We start from the raw sequence: 27,349 nt of genomic DNA on the forward strand, positions 1-27,349 counted from the left end.
TTTCTCTCTGAATATAATATGGATCCTTAGGGTAAGTGTACTTTGGCCAGTACAGCTAAGAGACAAAAGGAGTGATCTCTCCTGTTCCCTTCCATTGTGATAACCAACTGTTCAAAGTTGAGAGTATTCTTCTAGAAAAACACTTTTGTGCATTTGAATCTTCCTCAAGCACAGGAGGAAGAGGGATGTTTGATTTCCATTTCCTAGTGAGATCTCCCACTCATATGACTAAGTACCTCAATCTAAAAAGCTCTGACATCTGGCATTATGATACAAACCTAATTCTCTTTGGAGAATTATTCTTAAGTGACTTTCTTAAGGCCACCTCAGATACCGTACTGAGAGACCAAACTCCTGTGTACATACGCCATCCACCTAGCTACTATTCTTTCTCATCAAACTTGTACTCAACTTCTATTCTGCTCTAATTCTCATTCATTAATTTCCAATAAAGTATGTCTCACCAAAATTGCACGAATATTGCTTTCACTACCTCCTTCTAAAGCCTGTCATCCTTAAAATTCTTTTTTTTAATCAGTGAAAGACATACTATTTGTATCACCTTGGGATTAGTGCCATCAAAATCTAAGTAGTGCCACTTGAAGCTTCTGCTCTATTCACTACATATAAGATCCAAATATCAGGGCATATATATAGCAGGAAATGTCATGACAGAAAAAAAAAAAAGTTTGGCAAGATCTGAGGACAAAGACAGAGTATTTAGTGCAGGCTGGAATCAGGTAAGCCAGTTACTATTAGGAAATTTCTGAAATAAAATGTATTAACTAACCAACTACTTTGCTAGATAATAACTACTTAGCAAAGTAATTCAAGAGCAATAGGCCCATTTAAATTTTCACAATTTAAGTTAATTGGATACTTAATTAAGTACTGTAAGACTCAAGCTAAGTTAAAAATGCAGATGGTCAATGCTTCTTCAAATGCTCTCTGAAGACAAAGGAGTCCCTGAAGTACTGTAAATGTTAGTTACTAAGGGGTGATTAAGCAAGACGAGGAAATATTTAGGTAAAGACACCCTAAATCATGGGTGTCCAACATTTTGGCTTGCCTGGGCCACATAGAGTAAAGAGGAATTGTCTTACACCACATTTAAAATATATAATACATATAATATATTAATATATATAAGTACCAAGACCTACTTTTTGTCTTAGAATTCAAAAAACACCTGGCAACAAATGATGTAAAACTAGCTGGATATTTGAATGTTTTTTTAAACTAATGCATCAGACCGGTTTGATGAAAGTGGTTGCAACTCCTCATGAGCTCTCAAGGTGTTTGTCAGATATTGTTGATCTAATTTTACTCTTCCTGTGTTTCAGCCTTGAAAATAGTGGTTCACAAATGTATGTACTGCCAAAAGCAATTACATGAACAAGGCATGACTGTGAAGTGAGAGCTAACTTTCTCTGGTAAAAGAGGACTTATAAAAGACCCACCAACTTAGCCACCCACCCCAATTGCACTGCAGCATGTGCTCCATCCCCTCCGCCACAGCCACGTGAGCAGACAGCTGTGGGGTGGAGATAAGGGTGAGGCTGAGCAGCCTCCTGCCACAGGAGTAGGCGGCACCGTTCAGGGAGCAACACAGCATCCTCAATCCCATGCTGCTGTCCCTGCACCAGAAGCTCTCTGCCATCCACAGGATCCACAGCTGGCAGGTCTGACTGGCTCAGAGCCTCTTCCTTTGCTGTGTCAGCTGGGGACAGTCAAGGATGTCATACTCCAGTGCATAGAGCCCAGCATGGAACCCATCACTACGCTGCTCATCAACTGTCTCACCCACACCATCATCAGCCACTGTGACCGGGAGGCCCGAAGGCTGTGGGGCCTCAAAGATGATGGCACTGTCCAGAGGCAGGATAGCCCCGCAGCCACCTCTCCATAGAGGACCCTCACACTCAGCTCTGTGCCCTCCAGCATCTTCACAGCTCTGAACATGAAGAAGCTCCTCAGCACATCCAGTGTGCTCCTTCATAGGGGCACAGGTGAGCCCTGGGGAGTGGGATCAGCCCCATGAGGAGCCGGGGCTCATAAAACTGCGTTTAGTCAATATATCGAATTGCACACAATTATTTGCCATTACTTGAGTCAGTGTTGCACTGCACCCCATGCCCTGGTTTCGGCTCAGACAGAGCCAGTACCACAGCAATGTGTGGTTATTGCTGAGCAGTGGGTGCATGCCAGCAGCCAGGCCAGGCTGTTCTGCAGAGCAGGGGCAGAGGGCAGCAAGCAGGACAGGCTGAACCAGGGCACATGTAGCCTGTGGATTGGACATGCCTGTCGTAAGTAAATGCAATGAGAGGCACGATGAGAAATTCTGCAAATTGTTTTATCATCAAGACTGATTTTTTATTAAATATCAGGAACTGATGAAGCAATGAAGCAGGGATGTGTGTCTTGGCTTCACCACAAGCTTCCAGTTATCATGACTGCCACAAGCCATTCTCAACACACCATCACATCCAAACCAACTTTCACACTCAGGTAAGAGTACATTGTCAGATGTGACCTTCAAATCCCAGGGTAAAAGTTAGATTGCTACCATGTCAAGCCTTTTTCCAGACACTTTAGTCATATACAATGAATACTGCTGCTTTGGATACTCTTCCCAGCTCTCCCGATAAACAACTTCTGAAAAAAAAAAAATGTGATACCCATGGGTATCAATGAGTGAAACATCCAGAAACTTGAAGAGAAGTTTGATCTAAACATACATGCAGCACTCTGTGAAAGGAGCATCTCAGAATCCACAGTTAAACACTGTGAAGGAAAAGACAGACTGCTCACCACAGCTCTTGTCATCCAGATTATACTAGTAAGGTAGCAAGGAAAACTAATTCCACTCAAAGGAAGAACAGGAGAGCAGAGATGGACAGAAAGCACAGAAAGGCAGCTATTGCCAATCATTTTCAAAAGGGCTTTGAGCCCCAAAACTAATCTGTGGGCTTCTTCACTCAAACCTGGCCACTAGTACAGGTGCTGCAGCCTTCTCTGAGGGGAACAAGCAATCCTAGTCCAGTAAGCATAAGGTGACACTGAGTTGTGCATGGATGGGACAAAGAAAAGGGTAAATTAAGCCAGGCAAAAGAGGACAGCCAACTGTTAAACTGGACACAGCTGACCAACACAAATCCACGTTGTTGCAGGGCCACAGAAACACAATAAAATTTACAGTCAACAACACGTGGTAAAGTGAAAAATTGTGAGATTGACATAAAAGTGCAAATCCTCATGGCAAAGATTTTAGAAAAATGATAAAATACTGGGTAGGATTATAGTGTTAACTTGAGCAACACCTCTGTACCATGTTTTTGTTCTGCCCTCTTAGATGAAGCAGCCTCCTCCTTCCAGCCAGAGTACCGGGAAGCTCTCACTCATCTAGATGAGTCACCCCTTCAGTGATGCTGCGATGCGTCAGCCTGCTTCAGCTATCTCTCATCAATCTGTTGGAGGCTCTGATGGGTAATTGCTTTTCAGGTCCTTTCTTTGGAAAGCTTCCTACCTAAATCCTTGTGCACCTCTGATGCACTGAAGGATTTTCTCTGACTTACAATGGAAGAGCTGCATTTAAATTTATTTAAATATTTAGCATCTGTTTTTCACAGACTAAATAGTAACATTCCGCAAGCTTGCTTAGTGATGTACCTGTAGGAGTACTTTCAGACTCTCCCCTGTTGCTGTCAGTTAAACCTCAGAAAAGTGGATTATTGGTAGCAAGCATGGGAGCTCTACCTTCTGACTTGTGAACGTCAAACATAATTCTTCAGTGCACACTGCTCTACCTGACCCCTTCCTTCTCCTAAATGATATTGAAACTATTATCACTGGCTCTGTCTCCTCTTCCCTATTGTTCCTTTCTTTCTAAGCTCTTTATTTTTCCTGACACTTCAATTTTCTGAGCTTCTGCTGTATAATTTTAATCCTCCCTGTGGTTCTTGTCTTCTAGAATTTTCTTCAAAGGTCCTAAGGTCCTTTCTTACAGGCTCTTCCTGCTGTAATAGAGAGAGTTCCCTAAGCTTATCTAATTAATTTGATTTGCATACGTTAGTAGCAATATAGACAAAATGAATGAAAATTTGTGTTAAATTACAAGAGCTCAGGGATCTTTTGACTCTTTATTAGAGAAACTGACAGTTTGAAGAAATATCAAATGCCTCAGTGTTGCTGACCGCACAGTAGCGTTTTAATCTTCAGACTTATATCTACCCATACAATTTCTTTTGCTTTTCCATTCTGTTTTTATCCAGAACTATTGAAGCGTTTTGCAAATATTTACTAGTTTTACATCCATATGTTTCTGAGATATGAGTAAATGCAGACATGCTTACCGTAAAGCCAATTTACCTGGGAAGCTGAGAAGGAAAGTGAAATAGCTCTGTAACAGTTTCACACCAACTATAACAGTCACCCTGGTCAGAAGAGCACACCACCAAGCACATCTTACCATTTCGCTAATGAAGGGGAACACATATCCTTCTTTAGTTGCAGGTGATGACATGCCCACCATCTGGCCCATGCCTCTGACAGGTAAATATGAACCATGGGACATGATGGACACAAACAGGCAAGGAAAATCTCAAAAATATCTCTGGCACACATCAGCTACCTCTGCTACTCTGAGAATGAAGTAGGACTTGTGTTGTTTATTTGGCTAGAGACAGTTTCTTTGCTTTATGCTTCCCCTGTGACCAGAACAAGATTTGCTGGGACCCTATGCAACTTTCCAGGAATCATGAAATCAAAGCAATCTGAAGTAACAGATCTGACTCCCAGTTTCCACTACATGTATTTTCAGTGTATGAAAGCCAGATACAAAAGAGTGGTCTGGGCTTTTCTTTTTCTATTTTATTTTCTCTCTTTTGTTCTGGAATGTAATCCGACCTCTGAGGAATTGTTAACTTGGATATTAGCTGTTTCCCCAGCTGTTTGTGCTTAGGAAAAGTTTGTAAAATACAGACTGTGCCTTCTAAGGCATCTGAGAAAGAATGTGAAATTCCACAGCAGTGAAGAAAATATAAAATACCTGTTGAGCCACTGAAGCTCTGCAAGTCATTGTAGCAAGTTTTCACAAAACTAAGGTCTGCTTCAAGCAAGGAAGTGTTACGATATTTCATTCAGTGACAGACTAAGAAAACCTATCTGACTGGCTAAAATCTGTCTCCCTCTTTCACTATTCTACTTCTCATTTTGTCAGGAAAAAAAAAAAATTGGTAAAAAGAATCGAAAGAGCTGCTAAAACAGGAAATAATATTTCAGACGTATGATTCTCTGAGCTCTCCCCAGCACCAGCATCTTAGGCAATGGCTCATCACATAACATTTGCTTTATTTTCTCTTTAACAGTAGGATATTTCCAAATTTGTGCATTCCATCTGTATCCATTTTCACAATGACTGAACAAATGCAATTAGTCTGCAGTCAGCCATGTAATGGTCTCCTACTACTACCACTATGTATTTTTAGTCCATGGATTCTCTTATTTCTCAGCTATGCCTCTTTCTTCTCCTAGCTTACATTTATTATCTGAGCTGCTTCACTGCCATTCTCTGTCATGGAAGACATATATGCTTCATTCTTTCATATTTCTCTCATGGTTACCACCATTAGTACATACAGACTGTTGAAAAATCAGAATATTTTCCAGGAAATTATTGCAAGATTTGCCCATTGTTTCTTCTCAAGCTCTGAACTTTTTGTTATTTCCTAATCTACCCACCCAGAATGCCTTCCATTGATTACTACACTTTTATAAAGATGTCTGACTTCTGGAGAACATAAGCCTGAAGATCACCTTATTGACCAAGAAGTTGCATTTCCTTTTCCCACAACAGATTATCAATGAGTCTTTCACCTCACAGCAAGAAGTAACATGGATTTTTCTAAATCCAGATAGCATTTCTATTACATGCTGAGCAGAGAAGGAAGGAGCATAACTCTATGTATGCTCTTCTTTGCCCATAAGATGGCAACTTAGCAGCCTTTCTTACTGCTTTAATACATCAAAAACAACATCTGAATCTTTCTTCATCTTATCTGTGTTAAACATGTTCCCTGAATTGGTCGTTTGGTTCCTTCATCAAGCAATATGTCATAAATTTATGTGTATGATGATCTTGGCTTTCTTTAATGCTGCTTGTTGAATGGCCCTTTCTGTCTTTCAGACTGCCTTCTATTACTGATTCATAGAATCACAGAATGGTTTGGGTTGGAAGGGATCTTTAGGATCTTCCAGTTCCAACCCCCTGATATAGGCAGAGATACCTCCCCCTAGACCAGGTAGCTCAGAACCCCATCCAGCCTGGCCTTGAGTGCTTCCAGGGAGGGGGCATCCAAAATTTGTCTGATTTCATGCTGTGTATGTGGAATTTCCTGTTTGTTTGTTTTCCACAAAGCAGTCAACCTTTCTTAATTCTTGCTCCTTTTCTTGAGGTACTTATGTGAAAAAATGACGATTCCCCAGTTGCAACCTCTTCACTGTGAAGTACTTTGTTGTTCTTGTATCAGATTTGTCTTTACTGTGGACAGCGCATGTATTTATAGTTTTGTTTATAACAACAAAAAATCCCGATTCACTTTAAACCAAGTTTTAAACCAATTTTGCTCAACTAATTCAAACTCTTATGTTGAGTTTCTTACTTGGTATTTAAAAAATAAATTGAATTAAAAAAAAAAAAAAATTAAAAAAGAGAGCTCAGCTGAATGCCCGGGCAATTTATTTAAAAGTGCATCCTAAATAAATTGGTGTAACTTTCTTGTATAGAAAAAACTTTGAAATACAAACAGTAAGATAAAAAAAGTACATACAGTCCGCTAGAGCATTTTTTCTTCTATGCTTTCAGTTCCCTGTCTTTTCCACTTCTGTCTTCTGTCTCTGATTGCTAGTACATTTTTTCAGTTGTTCCCAAAACAGAAACATGCATAAAATTCACTGCAGCTTCTGGGGACTTTACTAATCTCCAGAAATGTTCTTGTGCTCAAACCAGTGGCTGTTTCCCCTTTTACCCTGTTTTTTTCCACACTATCTCTGTGGATTGCACTGGCTCTGGTGCATTTTTGAACATTTAGTTTACAGTACCTATCTTCAAAAATATAACCAACTTCCAATTGGTAAAAATGATAGGAATATCTTCCAAATATATATATGGAGAGACACATATATGTATACTTATGTATATAAATGTACATATATACACATCCCTATCTTTTAGTTGAGAAAGAACCATTAAAAGAAATATACTAACAGTGAATAGAAAATGAAATGTATTTCTACCTCTGGGTTTGCCTGAGTTATACTCAGAGGCAGGATAAACTGTAGAAGTTAAATAAATACAGCAAGCCTGAATCTTTCATTACCTATGTAATGAAAGATAGAGAATAGCCAAGCATAGCAGCAGTGATTTTATCTTTTAAAAGTCCAAAATCTTCAGCTTGGAAATACTTCCTTTGCTTCCTTTTGAACAGGCTCAGAAATCTTTTCTGCCTTCATCTCTCTTTTTTCTCAGGAAAAAGAAAAAAAAAGAAAAAATAGAAAAGAAATTATTCTGGTTTCTCAGTCAGCCTATTTTCAATAAGTATTTCAGTTTGTACCTCAGCTCAGGTTCATATGTATGAAGCACGTATTCATACATGATTGAATGTTGTTCTTTTTTTGTTTTTTGTTTTCCCTTTTGCATAGACATATTTACTACTACATCTCTTTCCCTTTGATATCAGATTAGTGAGCCTACATTAATTATTCATTCTTCTAGGCGACAAATGCTCTGTGTTCAATAGTTGACTGGCCTGGTTCTTTAAGCTCAATAGAGATGTTAGTTTTAGCTATTTCAGGGAGGACAAAGGAGAAAAAATACCTCTGCAAGAGTTCAAATATTTATAACAGATCATTTTCCTACTGCTTCTCATAGTGCTGCGTGCCTTTCATTTTATGAAAGTCGACATTTAAAAAATCCTTTTATTCAGTGTTAGGCAATATTCTCACACTCAAATTGGCAGAATTCTTAGGTGAAGCAGTCTCACCCCTATTCTTCTGCTTCCCTCACTTGCACCAGAAAATTCTTCTTTCACTTATATATTGTACAGGCTCCAGGAAGCAAAAATGCATTGGGATTTGGGCATAACAAGAATATTCCAGGAAACTGGTTCCAAAAATAGCTGCACCTATGGAATTAAGTGCGGAATTAAGTGTGGTTATTTACCACAAAAGCATCCTTAAATCAAACCAACAAGCAGTAAAAGGAATTAAAAATGTTTGTCTGAAATTTTAAATAGGTGGTTGCAGAATTTTGTGAAGTCAAGCAAAAAGGAAGTGGAAGATGCATGCAGATCTCTGATCATTATTTATGTTGCCTTTAAAGTTTCTTCTTACACATTACAATGAAGCTGAGAGACTGTTAAAAATTCAGATCGTCTTGGCTGAGGATCCAGGCTTCAAATGGAAGAGGATTTTCACTCAGGGAAGAATGTTACCCTTTATACTAAGTTCCATCAAAATACATTTTAAGAATTCATTCAAAATCAAATTTCTATTGCTACAAAATTTTGAACCTTAACCTCTTAGGTGAAAAGTGATGCTTCACTTTGGATCTTCCTTTGACTATTAATCACTCTTGCCTCCTTGAAAACCATGACTTTTATTTGGCAAAACATAGTCAACACTTTGGCTTCAGTTTTAGCAAACTGTTATCAGCTAACTCGTATAACATTCTTCCTACCTGATCAAAACCAAAACACTTCTGAAAATCACTGTTAAGTATCTCTTTCATCAGAAGCTTTTATTTCCCATAAGGTTTCACCCATGATTTATACAAGCATAACAATTGACTATGCCATATCTGGCTATCAGATGTGATTACAGACATGCAACTGAGCTCTATATGGGATATCTGAGGAGAAGCCCCAGCTGACTACTACATTTGCAGGATGGTGTTTGATTCATTTTTGGTCCATGTTCCAGCTAACTAGGTTTAGTGCAGGGTACAGATTCTCACCCAGCACTTCTCAGTAGCGCCCCAGGTGCATTGGTACAGAGATGCTCTCTAGGCACGGGCTCCATTTGCTACAGTTCCAGCATTTTACAAGATGTTCAGCGTAAAGCCCCATTTAGCTGAGAGGACAGCAGAGATGACCAGATAGGACAAAGGATGTGGGTAGCAGGCCACAAGAGAACACTCCATCAGATGGTGTGGAAGCACTCGTGGATTATGTGAGATTTTTTTGTTTGGGATTTTTCATTTTGTTTTTTTCCCTACTGGCTTAGATGTCGTGAGGCATGAGAAGGTCCCATGAAACTAAAAAGCATCTAGATTTTTTCCATATAAATTTCATTAGCTGAGGGAAGATTGATACTGCAGGACTTTCTTCCAGGGTCGTTTCTGAAGGATGAGTAGTAGATTATGTGTGCAGAAAGCAGGCAAAATGACAAGTATTCAACTGATATATGGAACCGAGCAGAGTAAAGCAATGGCACATTTTTTCCAGAACAGTCTGTTGGTGGAGGGATTTCCATCACATGTTCAGAGCTAGTAGCAATATGAAGGACTGGCTAATCTTCTAGAAAGACAACATTTGGAACAGGAACATATAGAGCTATTTTCATTGCTGCATTGCGAAAAGATAGCAACAAAGCAGAGAAAGGATAAACCAGAGCTAACAGGAAACGTTACAGACACAAGAGGCAGGCCAGATAGTCTTCTGAAGGATGGGCTTTTAACATGTGATTGAGTTTAGACAAGAATTAACTGCTGACAAGAGGACAGAATAGTGAAGTGTGACTTGTGGCTGTTGATAATGACAGCAAAAGGGACAGATCAGCAGGTTTCAGACAATAAGTCTGTATTGACAAGTAATGAGGAAAGGTATAAAGGGACGCTTCTTTATGCCATTCTGTTTTGATGTAGAATACTGTCTTTCTGACAGCTTATAAACGTTTGTGCTGTCATGTGAGATGCGGGTTTGGAAACTACAGCTACATCTGTGCCAAGGAAAAGAACAAGAAGAACAATAAGTAGCAGATGAAAAGGGCAAGGAAGGAACACTAATCCTTGGATAGAAAGAGAAGGCTGTGTAGGGAGCCAGGACTTTTCCAGTTAATCTGCTCAGTTTAAGGATGACCATATGAGACAATATTTCTAGCAGAGTTGTCCTTGAGGGGGAATCAGGAATACTGCAACAGCCAAGAATTTAAAATCAGTGAAGAAATGGCCTATCAAGAAATAATAAATGAGGTGGCTGCAAGGAGGATGATGAGTCCCTTTACTCCTCTAGGACAGGTATTGACAAAAGGATGTGATGAATTCAGAATGGTCCATTCAACCCCCCTCTCTTATCCTTGCAGTCCATAAATGATGGTAGTGACCCTCGATTAGTTCTTTGACATACATTTTCTTTGACCTAACAGCATCAGTCATTCTTTCCTATAGCCTTGTAACACGACTTGCAAATTGTGACACAAAATTGGTATTTCAGCTACTACCAGTTCACCATCACAGCTGCAATTCGCAGGGATTCAAGATCCAGAGACAATATTTCTTCAAGAAGGCAATGTCAATAGGCTACTCTGTGGTCAGTGCAGTTTCTCATAATTCATCAAAAAGCAGCATAAGCAGTGAAATGGGAAGTGGAATGCCTCTGTTAGCTTACTGTCCTGAGAACATTGCTGGAAAGGGAGGAAAGGACAAACAACAGTGCACAACTATATGGTGGCAGATTATGGTAGCAGGGAGGCAAGGAGTTCTACGGATATGTAAGAAAATAAAGGATTTCTGTGTAGAAGCTGCCATGAGAAGGCAAATAAGGCAGAAACCTATACAGGAGCAACTCCTCCCCCAAGAGGAGTGGATGAAAATCAGAAAGATAAGAGTTGAGAAGGATCAAGTGTTCCTGGGAGACACTTAGATCTTGCATGCATAGTGGTGGCAATTGCACAATAGCACTGTGCGCTAAACACTGCAAAACTTGATGTCTGTATATGAAAGAGATGCATCCGTTAATGAGCAACATGATTTGCCACAGCACATTAACTTGGAGGGAGTTTGTTGTGCAGTGCTGATTACATTACATCTTATTCCAAATGAGGACATTGGAGGCCTGAGTAAATGAATCTGAGACAATTAATTTCAATTTCAGGACAACAGGTTGGTTTTGGAAACTATCTCCTCAGGCAGCCAATTGCTCAGGGCAATGCCTTTTTGCTATGGATCCTGAGTATAGTCAAGGGAAGGCAGATCTATTTTCTACCAGAGATACTGAGGGCCTATAAAAGCACGTTCTGATGAGTTTTTGAGGTTCTCAGGGAAGATAAATCTGGAGAAAAATGTCCTCTGCAATGCTTATAGGCAGCATAATATGGGTTTCCTCACTGAGTAGGACCTGGCAACGTCCACTAAAGAAGTCAGTTGGTAGCTGCTGCTCTGAATACAGAGTTGATGGATTTCATGTATACAGTGGGAGTCCCACCTTGGGCTGAGACTGAGATGGTCAAACTTATGTTTCTTAGAAACAAATGGAGAATACATGCCTAGCTATGGACGTTTTGTAGAGTGTCACTGATTAGGCTGCACACTTTTGTCTTCAGAAATGGCTATTAGTTACGTAGTATGTGATGCACACTGAAGTGTATGTATCTTATTATTATTTTGGTGTTTTGAGAAGAAACTGAAGTGATCCTGATACGACATTACAACTGGTCTATCCATACCTGCAATAAATGTAGCAAACATATATCTATAAATTCTAGTTTTTTTATATATAAAAATGTGTTTACACGCAGTCTGATGACAGATATCATCACACTATGTGTCAGACTCTGCATTTAGCAGCTTACAGAATTTTTCTATCAAATTATTGTTAGATTAAACAGAGACTTTATGGTGAAGTTCCTTTTACCAGAAGGCATAATCCCAAACAGTTCTCTTTCTTCTTTTCCTGAGCTCTTATTGCTGGTCAGAACATCATGGACATTCTTTTACTCTGTTCAGGCCAAATGCCCTGGCTGTGTCCACTCACAGCCACTTGCCCACCCCCAGCCTACTTTCTACAGGGAGTAGAGTGAAAAAAAGAGAAAGCCTCTATGCTGTGCAAGCACTGCTCAGCAACAGCTAAAATAGTGGTGTGTTAACGATAATATTTTTGTCACAAATCCAAAACACAGCACCATAGGAAGAGAATTAACTCCATTCCTTCCAAACCTGAGACAAGCATGAAACAATATAATTCTGTTTATAATTTGATCAATGCTCACATAAGAGAACTCCGGAACATCAAACTAGACTTCTGTGGTCAGTATAAAAATTGTAATAATAGCAACAAAAATAATTTATATTATGTAGTTGGAGCAACTGGAAAAAAATGAAAATTAATAAACAAAATGAATCTTTGTGCAAAGAAAAATAAAATATAAATGCATACATTAAACATTTCATCCCTCCCTTCCACCATTGTTCAAACACTGCAGTTTCCTGCAGAGAGGTTGTAAGACTTTGCAGCCCTAAAGAAATGTGATACTTTGCATTCTTTTCATGTAAGAAGAAAAAGAACTAAAAAGATAACAGGAGAAAGAATGTGTTAGTCTCATACCCTTGAGCTGTGATGAAATACCAGTCTACTTGCATTTAATTATGTTCAGGTTATAACAAAGTATTCAGCAGAAAACATCAATAAGAATGTTGACATATCAGACTCCTTCTAATAAGAATGAAGTACAATTATGGCTGGAAATCTAGCATCTAGGATTTAACTGAAAAGGAAAATTTTGCTGTTTATCAATTTGTTCTCTCTATAAGGTTAACCAGTGTTTCTAAAGGAAAATTATTGGCTTGTTTAACAACCAAGTTATGTGTTAAGATCTGTTTAAGGATTAAAAAAACCCAGTACATTTCTCTAGAGAAAGACGTGCTGGGACTAAATATATACTCCAATATATTATCTGTTGTTGTCTATTAGTTAATGCTCTCTGGAAGGAATGGAAATAAATATTGCATGGAGCGAAGACACACACTTTGCAACTGATAAATTTGCTGCAGAGTTAACAGAAATTTTAGGTCAACTACCAGGAATCTGAAACTAAGGCTCTTCCAGGAGGTAAAGGGTTTTTTAGAACAGGGCTATCTCTTGGATTAATGGAGTAGAGCTAGATAAAGCCAATGGCAGGTCTCGTGGGAAGCCAAATACCAATTTCTCTAATATCCCTTAGGCGTGGCTGTTTATGCCTAAACTCCACTAGGGTCAGGTACTAAAAGTCAGCACCTCTTGACCTATGATGACTTGGTATTAATGGCACCTCTACCAGTCAAAAGAGAGTTTAGAACCCTACAGTCTTAAATGGTTATTTCCTAGAAGCAAACCCAACAGTCCATAGTTGGGTACACACAAAACTCCCTCTGACACCAAGAACTATTGCTATGAAAGAATAGAAAGAACCTAAAGATATCAAAATAAATGAAGTTTGGTGTTACTTATTGTGGATGTGGCATATGATGCTAAACATGACATATGGACATTAAGCAACTGTCGCTTCTGTAGTGACTATTTATTTCAAGGCTTTCAGTCAAGATTCTCAGTTTTAACATAGCTACAGAAAAAAATCTAATGTTAACTTCATAGAAATCAAACACAGGAAAACAACAACAAAACACCACTCCAATGAGCTTTGAAAAAGGAAGAATTTAAATAAGTTTGACCTTTTTTTCATTTTTACTTTTGAATCAACATGAATTCTTTCCTTTATTGAAATAGTATTGCTTCCTCAGGTTGAAGATTCCAACTCCATTGCAAACTTAGAAAGGCAACTCAAATGAAAACAGAAGAATAGATACATGTTCACACCCAGCATTGAGTAGAAGCCTAATTCTCCTGAGTCTCATCTGGAAATCATACCAGTAGCTCACAGTCCCCATTTCCACTGGCAGTGGTGCTTTCATGTGACTCAGAAAACCTAGAGATTGTGCTCACTCACACTTGTCATCACAGAGCTTGAGCAACAAGGCCCTCTAGCTGGGCGATACTAATGTACCCATTACCTATAATGACAACGTATTGCAATTTCTTTAATAGGTCCAAGACTAATGAGACTTAATGGAGAGAGAACTGTGCCCCTTGGATTCTGTTTTCATCTCTGCTGCTACTCTGAAGTTTGGCTTTGGCTACTTATTTTTACCTCCTTATACTTGTTTTTACCCATTGTAAGGTGGGGGGTAATAAAAATGATGGTCTTTTTGCAGAAGATCTTTGGATTAAAAGACTCCAGAGGAAAGCTTTTACTTTCTCTGTTGTATTGAACATCTTTCTTTCTCTCTCTCTCCTCCTTCCTACTTTACTTTTTTTTTCCTTACCTCCCTTGCCTTGCATTCTCTTCACTCCCCTTCCCCTTTCCTTTTCCCATTTCCTCTCTTTCTCACTTTCCCCTTTCCTATCCCAACCCTTTCCCTTCTTTCTGTCTTCATTTTTCCCCTCTCTTTCTCTTGTTCTCTCTCCTCTCTTTTCCCTTTTGTCCCTTTTCCCTCCTTCTACCATTCCTTACACTGAATCTGTAAATTCCAGTAACAACCTTAAACATCACAACTCTTTTGTAGTATTATCACTGTTAGTGTCCTATGGTAGAACTGAATTGCACTGAATTGGAGAAAGAATGAATGGTGCAATTTTACAGCGCAACATCTGTGGAAACCTACAGAGCTTTATTCACTTTATTTTGCTTTATTTTCCCTTCAGTATTTAACAGTATAGAGGTTTATAAAGATTTCAATGAACATCACTATCTTTTAGCTTAATGTGAGGCTATATTGTGATAGTGGTTTACATTTGGGTTTAAATTAAAGGCACAATTCTCCCATGAGGTCAAAACAAATTTCTACTTCAGTAAAACACAACCTGAAGCTGGTCTTGAAAGAAAAGAAGCATAGTATGCATTATGCCACTCTAGCATGCACTGTGCCAAAAACTTAACAGAATGATATCATAAAAGAACAGTGAGGAGAAGCAAATGTAAAAAGTAGCAATTACATCTAAGACATGGTTGTCCAAACCTTTAGCTTTCCTGGACCACACTGAGTGAAGAGGAATTGTCTTGGGCTATTCTGTCAGGCTGCCTCTCTGCTGCCATCTGTCACAAAGCAACAAAGCGTAACTGAATATTGGCAGGAAGGTTCCACCTCTACTGCCATACCACCAACAGCCACCTCTGACATCATGGGCCAACATCATGAAACAGGAGACATTACTTTAGGAACAGCCCTCATAAAATATATAATACAGTTAGTGTACATACATAACAAAACATTTTAATTTTTAATATATTTTATTAAAACATAAAAAAAAAAAAAGAGCAACAAAAGCATAGAAGTAGTGGAATATGTGACCTTATTTTTTGAAACTAACACACCAGACTGGTTTGATGGTAGTGGTTACAATTCTTAATGAGCTCTCAAGGTGTTTGTCAGAGATTTTTGATGAAATTTTTCTGTACTCCATCGTTGAAAAGAATTGCTCACAAACATGCGTACTGCCAAAAGCAATGACACGAATAAGGCATGACTGTGAGGCAGGGGATGTTCTTCTCTGGTAAGAGGTCTTACAAAAGCCTGGTAAAGAGACATGATCTTTTCTCTGAGCTGAATATCTGACTGCAACTCAGTACATTCCAGTTGAAAATGTGCAGGTTGTGTATTTATGTTGATTGAAAATGGAATTGCAAATAGATGAAAAGGTTATGATTTTTTTTTTTTCAATCTTGAAATATGTTCTCAAGTTCCTTGACCAAAACAGAAAGCATGGTTACATATTTTTTGCTTTTCACAGAACTGTGTTTAGCCAACGTATCAAAATCTATAAACCTATTTGCTATAACTTGAGTTAACATTGCACTGCAACATGTGCCCTGGTTTCATCCCAGATAGGGTCAACATTGCATTGGTGTTTAGTTGTTGGGAAGCGATAGGTGCTCTCCCCTAGCTGGGATGCTTGGTGGGAGGAGTTGTTGCCATGATAGAACAGGGCAGCCACAGTGCAAGCTGTGCCAGGCTGCATGCAGATTATGGACTGCTGGTTGTACATGCATCATTCTAAGATAATTACTTACAGAAAAACAGAATGCTTATGTGAAAACTGCATACAGAACAACTTCTTCACTTGCTAGAAACCCAAATTTGACTGGCATCTCAGCAGTAATCCATCACACAGAAAAAATGACTTCTTGTGCTGATTTCATGTTTGATAACAGCATAGAAGTCTGAACATTTTGACAATATAACAAAAGAGCAACTACATTAGGCTGCAGTGTTCCTTTATGAAAACATTATTCCACATTTCCGATGAGATAGATAGACTGCTGTACACATTTTAGCAAAAACATTTCCAAGAAAATCTAATAAAAAAAGTAAGATAAAAGAGAGTTTGAGTTTTTCAATTACATTATGGTTCAGTTTAGTAACTTATACCACTTATAAATTTCTGTTTGCCCCAGTGGGGACCTATTCTAACTTTAAAGAAAAAGAAATATATAGGCTTCCTTGGAAAACTGAGTTAGTAAATCCAGCAAACAAATAAATTTGTGCTTCTTGTCACAGTAACAGTGTAGCTGCAGTAACAATATGGAATCAATGATATCATCAAGGTATGGAGAAAACAGTGAACAGTGGCATCCCAAGTGATTTTGATCATTGAGTCAATACAGCAAAAGTCAGTAAGGGAAGAGGGGAAAAGCATGCATAACTCATTGCCCCAAATTTGTTAGCTTTTTTTTTTTTTACGTAAACTGCTTTCTCACATCTGTGCATTATAACAAAAACATGTTTTTGAACGGTAGTTCACAAAATCTCTGCAGATTTCCTGAGAAGCTGTAGTCTTAAAAACCTTACCATTTTCTTAATGCACAGTAGCAGTGGACAAACCTCATATGACCATTATTGGGCTTTTAATAAAGACTTCATGTATTTCTACTGAAGTAGAAAAGTGTGGAATTTTCCCATGTTATGACTGTATCAGATGGCAAACCCTTTGTTTTAATTAACAGCTACTGACATATACAAGTAAAAATCTACAAACTCAAAGGTCAAAGGAAAAAAATCCAAAGAAAACCCCTTGTTTTGTTTTGTTGTTTGTTTGTTTGTTTGTTTTGGCCATTTATCAGAAACTATCATGCTATCCTGAAAGTATCATAGAAGATTAGAACTACATGGAGAACTAATATTTTGATTAACTGACTGAACAAAAGAGAAAAATCAGTCAAGTTTCTCAGTGGTCTTTAATCTTTAAAAAAATAGCAAAATCTTAAAACATCAAAATGAAATAGCTCAGCTTTCAAAACAACTGTTTTCAGGTGAAACTATTTTGGATGTATATCAAAGTCAGTGAGTTATTTTCACTGACCTTATACTTATCTAGGAATTGGGCAAAAGCCTATTCAATAAAGAGTCTTGCCCATCCTATAAGTGAAAGCAATTTATCATGCTCCCCAGGGTTTACAGCATACAAGTGCATATGTGTGCTGGAGATGATGGGAGAGGTTCAGAGGGTTCTAGCAAAGTATTTATCTGCCTTTTGAGCACTGAGTGACTCTAGATTGCACTGCTGTAATTTCCCATTGACCCAAACCCAGTAAAGGCTTTTCTACATGTTTTAACATTTTCAGAAAGAACACGAAGCTTTGCTGCAGGCCCAAGTGAAGGCACAACAATTTGTATCCATCTGCTAAGTACTGTGGACTAGTTTCAAAACAGACATAAATAGTGTTCTAATCACAGTTCAACAGACTGCCTATTTTTAAAATAGACTGCTGAACATACGTTGGGCTATAGAGCACACAAATAAGAACCTACTATTATTGTCAGAAGTCTTGTGAAGGGCCAAGTGCAACTGAAAATAGCATCTGTAAGCATGCCTTAGTATGCTCTCCTATCCAATCTCTTCATGTGTTGTTTTTGTTTTAAACTTAGCCTTTAAAATCTGTAAAGGGCTTTTTCCTATTTTTCAATTATTTTTTTAAATGTGGGATGGAACATGGAAAGGTGGGGTTTTGCCTCTACCATTACCAGAAGAGAAGTAGCTTATTTCTGCTTGTTATTTTAGCTAAAATTAGTAGTAGCTGGAAAATGCTCTTTCTTGGCTGCCCTGGATGTTGCTGCAGATGCTTGATATTTCTTTTAGAAACACTTATCGATGAATTGAAGAGGTGTTCTGTGGAACCTTTCACTGAAATGCTCTTATTCTAAAAGAAATGCTGGTCTTCAGAACAGCTCTTATATATTCTAAACAGTCTGATTTATATACTCTTCCCTCACAGTGCCTTTGCACTTCAGTGCCATGTCCTGTGATGGTCTCATTTACTGGTTTTCCAGTTGAGACTTGTCTTTGTTCTAGTTTCTAAGATCTAGATGTCAACACCAGGTACGGCAGACCTGGTGAGGGAAGCTGCCCACATTTTGTAAATGCTTTGACTGTTTCCCTCTGCAGTTGCCCATAGATGTCATACTCTATGCGTTCTGGTAGAAATAACAAGGCTGTTAGAAATGACAGAGACTGACCACTCTCATCTTTTTAATGTCTACTACTAAACTCTATATGCATGTCAGCATAATCAAGAAGGATATTGTTGCTAATATTAGGGCAACATCCTTAGCAGAAGGAATGCCACTACCTTAGATTTGGCAAGAAATCAATTGCTCTGCCAGGGTCCCATCCAGCCTGGCCTTGAACACCTCCAGAGACAACCTCTCTGGGCAGCCTGTTCCAGCACCTCACCACCCTCTCAGTGAAAAATTTCCCCAACATCAAATCTAAATCTCCCTTCTTTTTGTTTAAAACTATTTCCCTCGTCCTATCAGTACCTATCAGTATTACTGATTCTCAGAGGAAAAACAAAAAACAAAAACAAAACAAAAAAACGCATTACTTTGAATTGCTTTTTTTTTGTTTGTTTGTTTGTTTGTTTTTATGTCATAAAGCATGTTATCTTGAATTCCCATTCTATAATAGCTGGTTTACATGAAACCTTCAAAAGCAAAGATTCATACTGACTGCTATAAGCAGCAGTGGGAATTTCAAGCCAAGCATACCTCGAAAAACCAAGAATAACCAAAATGTAATCTTTTCATTCAAATCAAGAGAAAAGTAGATGAGGAAACCTTATAATCTCATTTAGGAGATAATTGTACTCTAGAAAATAAAGAAAATCTGAATAGACTTTGACAGAGACTGGAAGGTGAACTGGAGTAACTCGTATTAGGCTACACAGGTGGCAGAACTGAAAACATAATCTGAAACTTCAAAGTACTGTACATGTAAGAAAATAAAATTACCCAGCAGCAAAATTCAACAACTTATTTACAGCATTTTGACAGCATTTGTTTATTCAGACTATTAAGGATACTGTGTTGTGATTCTATTTTGATCTGTTGCCAAAAAAACCCATGTCATTCCCCATCACTTATGTTTTGGCAATGGTAATATTTGTTAGAAAGATTGACTGCAAGTAAGTAGAGTATGCTACGTCACATAGCTACATTAATTTCCCTGTAACATAACTGGGATGGAGTACTGCTACGGCACTCTTGGGAGGTTCAACCAAAACCATCATAAGCTCAGTTTCTAGGGACTCACATTCAGCTCTACAGGCTTCGGGCACAGTGGCTGGCAAACTGCATAGAGGAAAAGGATCTTGGGTGTTAGTTGATGGCCATCTGAACATGAGCCAGCAGTGTACCCAGGTGGCCAAGAAGGCCGGCCAATGGCATCCTGGCTTGTATTAGTGAAACAGTGTAGTTAGCAGGACCAGGGAGGTGATCATCTCTCTATACTCAGCACTGGTGAGGCTGCACTTTGAGTACTGTGTTCAGTTTTGGGCCCCTCACAAGACATCAAGGCCCTGGAATGTATCCAGAGATGGGCAACGAAGCTGGTGAAGGGTCTGGAGCACAAGTCTTACATGGAACAGGTGAGGGAGCTGGGATTGTTCAGACTGAATGGAGGGTCGGGGAGACCTGTGGCCATGTGAAGTTTGGCCTCTTTTCCCAGGCAACCAGTGACAGGACAAGACGGAGTGTCCTTCAGTTGTGCAAAAGGAGACTGAGGTTGGATATTAGGAAAAAAATTCTCGGATAGAGTGGTGCGGCAGTGGCACAGGCTGCCCAAGGACATGGTGGAGTCGCTCCCCCTGCAGGTGTTCAAGAAACGTGTAGGTGTGGCTCTGAGGGACGTGGTTAGGCGCATGGGCTCTGGGTTGATGGATCGTCTGGATGACCTTAGTGGTCTTTTCCAAACTTAATGATTCTATGCTCCTGTTCCTTATCTCAAATTATGAAAGAGAACCAAACCACCACATAGCGTTTGCAATTTGCTGGTAATGCAGTTGATTGTTACAATTCTTAAAGGCAGCCTGTTGCTGGCACCAGTTGCATAAAACGCCTTCATATTGCTTAGGGGAGAAGAAAAAAAAAAAAACCAAAAAACAACGGGCCGACTTCAGCGCGGCGGTGGTTTGGCAACACGCTCCACGCCGAGGAGCGGAACTTAACGCCCGGGTGCACGCCGTGCTGCGGGTGGAAGTCCGGGCTCTGCGCCACCTCTGCTCCGCGCCGCGCCCCGCGGCCAGAGCAGACAGGGCGGACCCGCGGCCACCCCCACCCTCTCTGGGCGCGTCCTGGCGGCGGCGGGCGGCCACGTTGACAGGGCGGGCGGCAGGCGGTGCTGGCGGCGGGAGCGGGGTGTGGGCGCGCTCGTGCGGGCGCTGTCAGGGTAAACATGTCTTCGCCTCCTAAAGAGAAAGCCGAGACCCGGGCCGGACACCCTCCTGCTGGTACTGCCGCCGGGTCCCGTCTCTCCGCTCTTTTTCTTACGGCCTTCGGGGCGGGCCTCGGGGAGGGCCGGGGCGGCGGCGGTGGAAGAACGGGGAGGCCCGGAGGGACGCACCGCGCCCGGCAACGGGGCGACATCCGGCCGGGTTGGGCCCAGGTGGCCTCTCCCGTGCCCTGGCCCAGCGGGCTCTCCGCGGCAAGGGTGGGGGGGAAGGAGGGAGGCAGGCAGGCGGCTGCTCGGCCCGCGAAGGGCTCCGGCGCCACGTAGCCGCGTAGCCGCGTAGGGAAGTCCGCAGGCAGGAGGTTCAAGGCTGAACCTGTTTGCTCTCCTTGTTTGCCTTTTGAAAAGGTCGCCAGCTCGCCGGTCTCCGTCCCCTGCTGTGTCCTAGGACGTGGAAGCGTGTGTGTGCCCTGTCCGGGTCTCGGCCAGCAGCTTGCCATTCGTTCCCGAGCCGTTCGCTGGCTTTCTGGCAGCTTTCCTTCCTCAGCGACAGAGGCTGCTCTTCCCCTGTGCCTTCCTCTTATTCATTCTTAGCTGAAAAGCTCTCTGCTTGCACATGCTTTCAGGCCTGGTCGCTGCTGCTTTTGACACTTTCACATTCTGACCTGGGTGCTCATCCGTGAGCGTGTGTTGTCCTTGAAAGGTGAAGAAGGTCTGCGAGCAGCCCCGGGACTGACAGAGGTGCCCTGCCTGCACAGGAGGGGGAACAAGCAGCCTGAGTTAATAACAGCATGCCCTGCCATCTGCGAGGCCCTGCATGCCAAGTGGAAATACAAACCAGGAGCTCAGTTTGCTCCTTACATCCTTTTTTTTGTGTGTGTGCACAGTGGTTCTGGTGCTGCATTAGGTTGAGGTGATTGAAGCTACACAGTGATGAGCTTTAGTTCTAGAGATGAGTAGGGAAGGAGGCAGAACAAGACGCTCGCTGGCTGAGGCTGTTCTGGCAGTTTCCACCCAGTGCTGCTTGTTCAAAGCAGAGCAGTGGTGGGGCACAGGCTGAGCTGAGTCATAGCTTTGGTGTTGCATAGATCCGTCACCAACCATGGATGGGAGCTGCTGTGTGCAGCGAGGGCCCATTGCTCATAGTGTTGTTCTTTCACACTCTGCTCATTTTTCTTCATCTTGATTACAATATTAAAATGGGGATTCAGTCATTGCTCCACAGGCTTTTCTTATGTCTTCCAGTGTTTCCTAGTGGAATAGTTTTTCAGGTGTTTCAGTCAGAAATGCTGAAATTCATCAGAGTTCACAGAATGATAGAAAGGTGTGGGTTGGAAGGAACCTTAAAGCTCATCCTGCTCCAGCCCCCTGTCGGGGGCACAGTTTACATCCACCAGATCAGGCTGCCCAGGGTCCCATCCAACCTGGCCTTGAACACCTCCATGGCTAGTTAGATCTCATGGTGAGCTCATTCAAGCAGTGGAAGCTATTGCTCTTGAAATTCTGTCTCCTTGAGATGATGTAAATGAATGTTTGCTTCAGGATAAAAGAAATACCGAGATGTTAGATTGGTGCAACAAGAAGACACACCTAACCCATCAGCAGAAAGGGGAAGAAGGAAGACTGGTAGACATTTCCAGCTAGCTGCCTTGTAGTTATATTTTTTTATATTGTTGCTTATTTGATGGTTTTGTTTCAAAGCCTGTGTTCTGAATCAATGGTTTGTTATTTAAAAATCTCCATAGGCCAGCTTAAAAATAATGATGCACAGTGCAAAACTGTAAATGGAGTACAACAGGTTTTCCTTGCTGTCAGAGTGTTTCAGTATCTTCTCCCTTTGTAAGATGTGCATCCACATATGAGCTGAAGAGCTTGTTCAGCTGTTTACCATTTAAGATCTTTAGCAACCCTGAGGGTGTCCTGTGAGTGTGCACCAATTCAGCTTTGGATGGGGAATGCCAAGTCCCTCTATGAGATGAGGGAAATGGATGTTTTACAGAATCTTCGAGTCATCCCAGGAAGAGGATGGTTCTGAACTGATTGTCAAAGGAGAGTGCTTCTGATGTGTTGTCCTTTGAATGCTTTGAAAATCCATGATGAACATGCTGACTAATGGCAATTCATATTTACTGTAGAGGCTGAAGCTAGGTTTTAATCCTCTATCCCAAGCTGTTTTAGATCCTTGAATAATAATGTAATGCCATATGGCTGTTTGCACAGAGGTTTTAATAAGTCAGGAATTCTTCAAAAATAAAAAATAAAAATGAAAGAATAACCTGTAGGCAATTTGAATAGTGTTCTTAAATAAATAGGCTAGTTCTTAGGCAAGCATTGACTAACAGCTTGAAAGCTTTGTATTTGCTGCGTATGGTTGTATCTGTAATCAATACCATTGAGTATGAATCACATGCATAAAAGTTAGGAAGGATTTGGATCATGAAATTGAAGCTGAATTGACAAACTGATTATATTTCATGTGCACTGTGAGCCCTCGCTGACTGCATGCAGTCTGCTAGCTTCCTCTCTGCATTGATCTTTTCCCATAGGTAAAACAAAAAAGACAAGAAAAACACTTGAAAAAAAGAAAGGATAATGAAATAGAAACCTTAAGACCTCAGGTTGGTAACAGGGTACACGAAGTGGCTTTGAACTCCTTTCTGAAACTTAATAAAGCTTAAGTTGAGGCCCTCATATATATCTGTCAGTGAGATCAATGCGTCTGTAATACAATGCTGTGTAGGTTTGTATGGCTTGCAGCAGCTGAAAAGGGCTGTGTAATTACGCTTTTAGTTGTTCATTTCTTCCAATAACTACTGTGAATGAGTAAAGCAAGGTGATTGTGGTAATAGTTTATTTATGAAGCTTTACAGTGGATTCATGAAAATAGTGATGTGCTTTAGTTCTGCATTAGAAAAAAATAGCTCTAAGCCAGGATTTCTATGAAATTAAGGTATATAATAACTCTTACTTCCATTGTTTTGTCAGACGCTAATGTTTGTTCCCTTAAGCATGCAAAAGGGCTTGCTTAAGGTTTCTCTTGGTCTTGGGTTTTCATACATCTTACGGTAACAGCTTCCATTATACTGATGTGGTTCATGAGAAATAAATTACTAGTATTTAGCACTACACTCAAGGTGAACAGGAAGGAGCTGAAGATCTTGGCTAAGCTGTTGATTTCTAGAGGCTCTGAATGGGATTATTTCACCTGAACCAGAAGGTGTGCCCACAGAGGGCTGCCCTAGGCCATGAAGTTACACACTGCCCATCTGAATGAGCTGTGGTCAGAGCGGTAGCTCAGTTGCAATGTTTCTGCAGGTGCCTGGTGCTTTCTGGCCTGGTGTGATTTATTTTGAAAGTCTAGGAGCATGGCAGTGGGAGGGAAGTTTAAGTAAGAATGCTTGCTGATTCCAGGTCACCTTGAATATGAAGCAGGTTGCTTAGTGCATTTCTGGGAGGTGTCCGGAGTAGCTGTACCCATAAGAAGAATGCAGGCTTCATTCATAGGATAAACAAGGCAGTCCTGTCTGCAGCTCAGAGCAAACCAACTAATAACTAAAAACTATCTCTTATCCAGTAACTGGACAAATGGACCTTTCTGCTCTGATCCCAGAGTTTGCTGGCAGGTGAGCCCTTTTCATTTCACGCTGTGAAAGATGATGGTACCTCATCAACTCCACAGCAGCCATTCCCTGGTCCCCTGCCCTCACAGGGACCCCGTGCCAGCAGCATTGCAGACTGAGGTTTGCAGAATTACCCGTCTCAGTACGGGAAGTGTTTTGTTCCTGATCCCAGGGCGATTGCTGGTACCTTCCTGTTTGGGGCATGTATTCCTGCCAATGTTCTGGAAGGTGGTTTCTCAGTTATTTAAGTCCTTTTTCCACTCTACGAAGAATCTGAGCTCATATTCTATTAAGAATAGTTTTTAACTGACAGAATCACTGTGGAAAGCATTTGTCCAGCCATTGTATTAAAATCTAGGCAAGTAGGAAATAGATGAATCCTCTTAATCCAAGAAAATCTCACAAATTGAGTATTTTTCCTTCAAGTTTGGGCATATAATCATTTCTTCTCTGTCCACGCTGGTGTGTTGCTGGGTTGAAATCTTTTGAAAAGGGAGATGAATTGTGGTGTGAAGATACTCCTTCTCAAGTCTTTTGAAACTAGTTTAGGTATTACTGTGTTGTATCATGGCTGGCATAGATGTAGCTCAGCTGCATGTACAGGAGGCTGGGGTGAATATTTCACTTTTGCTTTCAGAAATTCAAATGATAACTACCTGCAGAAGGAGCTGAATATGTTAGCTGGATATCCTTGCCAATGTCAGCTGAAAGAAAACAAGTGGCTGCCAGACTGATGATATATAAAGGAAGAGAAGAGGTGTTTTAGACCAGCTAAATCCTTGGGTATTGTTACACCTGGTTCTTTATTAGATGTGAAAAGCTGCAGCGTGGAAACATTGTCCAGAAATGCTGTTTGTGACCTGGCAGATGGGTGGTAGCATCCTCTACAAAAAAAGAATTTGAAATGGAGTTAAAAGGGTCTGATTATGCAGTGAGACTAGGTTTAAATGTTACTGTTAAAAGAAATAATGAAGGTAAAGCAGAGTGAGTGCTGCAAGAAAGGATGTTAGGCTTTCAGAAATTTGGTGTCAGCAATTTAGCTGGGTCTTATTCTAGCTTGTAGACTTTGATTAACTAAGTAAAATCATGATGTTAGAGCAAGACAGTGCTTGATAAGACTCAGAGTGTTTACTTTTATGAATAGACTTGAGTTTCTAAGGAGTTTACATCTAGAAAAAATGGAGGATTTTTTATTTTTGTTCATCTTTAACACTACATATATATGTTACCTAATCTTTCTGTTGTTCCCTGTCCCAAGTGAAACATGTCTTACGTGTTAAAATATTTTAGTTCTGTTTTGGAGACAACATAAAAACGGTGAATATGCTGTGTATTTTGTTATTGGACAATAAGTGGACATGGTTTTGAAGGTTTGTAAAAGATATTTTGTTCGTTATTTTTCTGTTGGTTGCTTGTCTTTAATGTCATTTATCAAATCAAAATTATATCTTTCAAATATTACATGAAACTTAAAAATCTATTTAACAAATCCAAGGACCTAATATACACTTTTCCTTGGGGGTGGTTACTGTCTCTGCCTTCCCCAATGTAGGCTGTAAAACTTTAGCGCAGGAGTGTGTGATTCATTGATACTCTGAAGAATTAAGTTAAGAACTAAGAGCTTGCCCTATTCCTAGTCTTCATAGATTCACACTGAGCCACTGAGCCTTAATCTCTGTGAGGTGGGTAGCAAGGAGCTGTCAGAAGTCCCAGCCTGCCCTAACCACAGCAGCAAGCTGCTTCAGCTCCCTTCGAATCACCCATGCACGTGCCCTGGCACTGTGCTCGCAGTGTGCCATCTCTGAAGCTGCCCATGGACCTTCCACTTGTGTAAACAAGGAGAACAAACTAGCCTGTCTGTAGGTTTTCTTGTTGACTGCTGTAGTGGTTACTGATTGGAATGGAACTCTTCCAGTTTGTTGTGATGCATCCTCTTATATCCAGGTAAGGATGCAGGTTGGGCAGAGGATGGCTTGAGAGCAGCCCTGAGGAGAAGGATTTAGGGCTGACAGTCGATGAAAGATTAAGCATGAGCTAGCACTGTGCGCTTGCAGCCCAGAAGGCCAACTGTATCCTGGGTTACACCAAGAGAGGTGCGACCAGCAGGTCAAGGGAGGCAATTCTGGCCTTCTGCTCTGCTCTCATGAGACACCACCTGGAGTACTGTGTCCAGTTCTGGAGACCCCAGCACAAGAAGGACATGGAGCTGTTGGAGTAGTTCCAGAGGAGAGCCACAAAGATGATCAGAGGTGCTGGAGCACCTCCCCTACAGGGATAGGCTGAGAGAGCTGGGGCTCTTCAGAAGAGAAAGCCCTGAGGGACTTTATAGGGGCCTTCCAGTTCCTGAAGGGAACTACAGGAAAGCTGAGAAGGGGCTTTTTTGTAAGGGCACGTAGCAAAAGGATGAGGGGAAATGGTTTTAAACTGGAAGAGGGTAGATTTATACTAGATATCAGGAAGAAATTCTTTACCGTGAGGGTAGTGAGTCACTGGAGCAGGTTGTCCAGTGAGGTTGTGAATGCCCCCTCCCTGGAAGCACTCAAGGCCAGACTGGATGGGGCTTTGAGCAACCTGGCCTGAGGGAGGTGTCACTGCCTGTAGCAGGGGGTTGGGAACTAGGTGATCTTAAAGGTCCCTTCCAATGCATACCATTCTGTGATGATGTCCCATGTTTGATTTAAGCATGCAGAGCAATTGCTGAAGCAGAGAGAAACCTACAGTATTAAAACAGAAAGTCCATCAGAAGAACCCAGTATGTTGCTCTCCTTAGTTGCTGCAGTGTTACAGTCTGGGTTTAGATCTTATTTCATATTTCACACGGGTAGGGGAAGATGTGAATGTAAGTGGATTTGCTTTCACTTCTCAATCCGTATTTCAAAGGGATGCATTTCGTGATTATGTCATTACTAAAACTGAAACATGACAAGGATTTGAAATGTGGTAATGATGGCCTTGCAAAGTAAAAAGCTCTATTAATGCAAA

At 40.7% G+C, this 27,349-nt stretch overlaps 1 protein-coding gene across 1 annotated transcript in view; it reads left to right on the forward strand.

The window, feature by feature from the left end:
• The first annotated feature begins 20,642 nt into the window (after positions 1-20,642).
• DAP (death associated protein) overlaps positions 20,643-27,349 on the forward strand; it is a 43,518-nt gene continuing 36,811 nt past the window's right edge. The window contains exon 1 of the mRNA XM_031589219.2: positions 20,643-20,808. Within this exon, the coding sequence (XP_031445079.1) occupies positions 20,754-20,808 (55 nt within the window). The 5' untranslated portion in view covers positions 20,643-20,753. The remainder of the gene's footprint in view (positions 20,809-27,349) is intronic.

Source organism: Phasianus colchicus, chromosome 3 (assembly GCF_987193195.1).
Source record: "Phasianus colchicus chromosome 3, bPhaCol1.hap1.1, whole genome shotgun sequence".
Lineage (NCBI taxonomy): Eukaryota > Metazoa > Chordata > Aves > Galliformes > Phasianidae > Phasianus > Phasianus colchicus.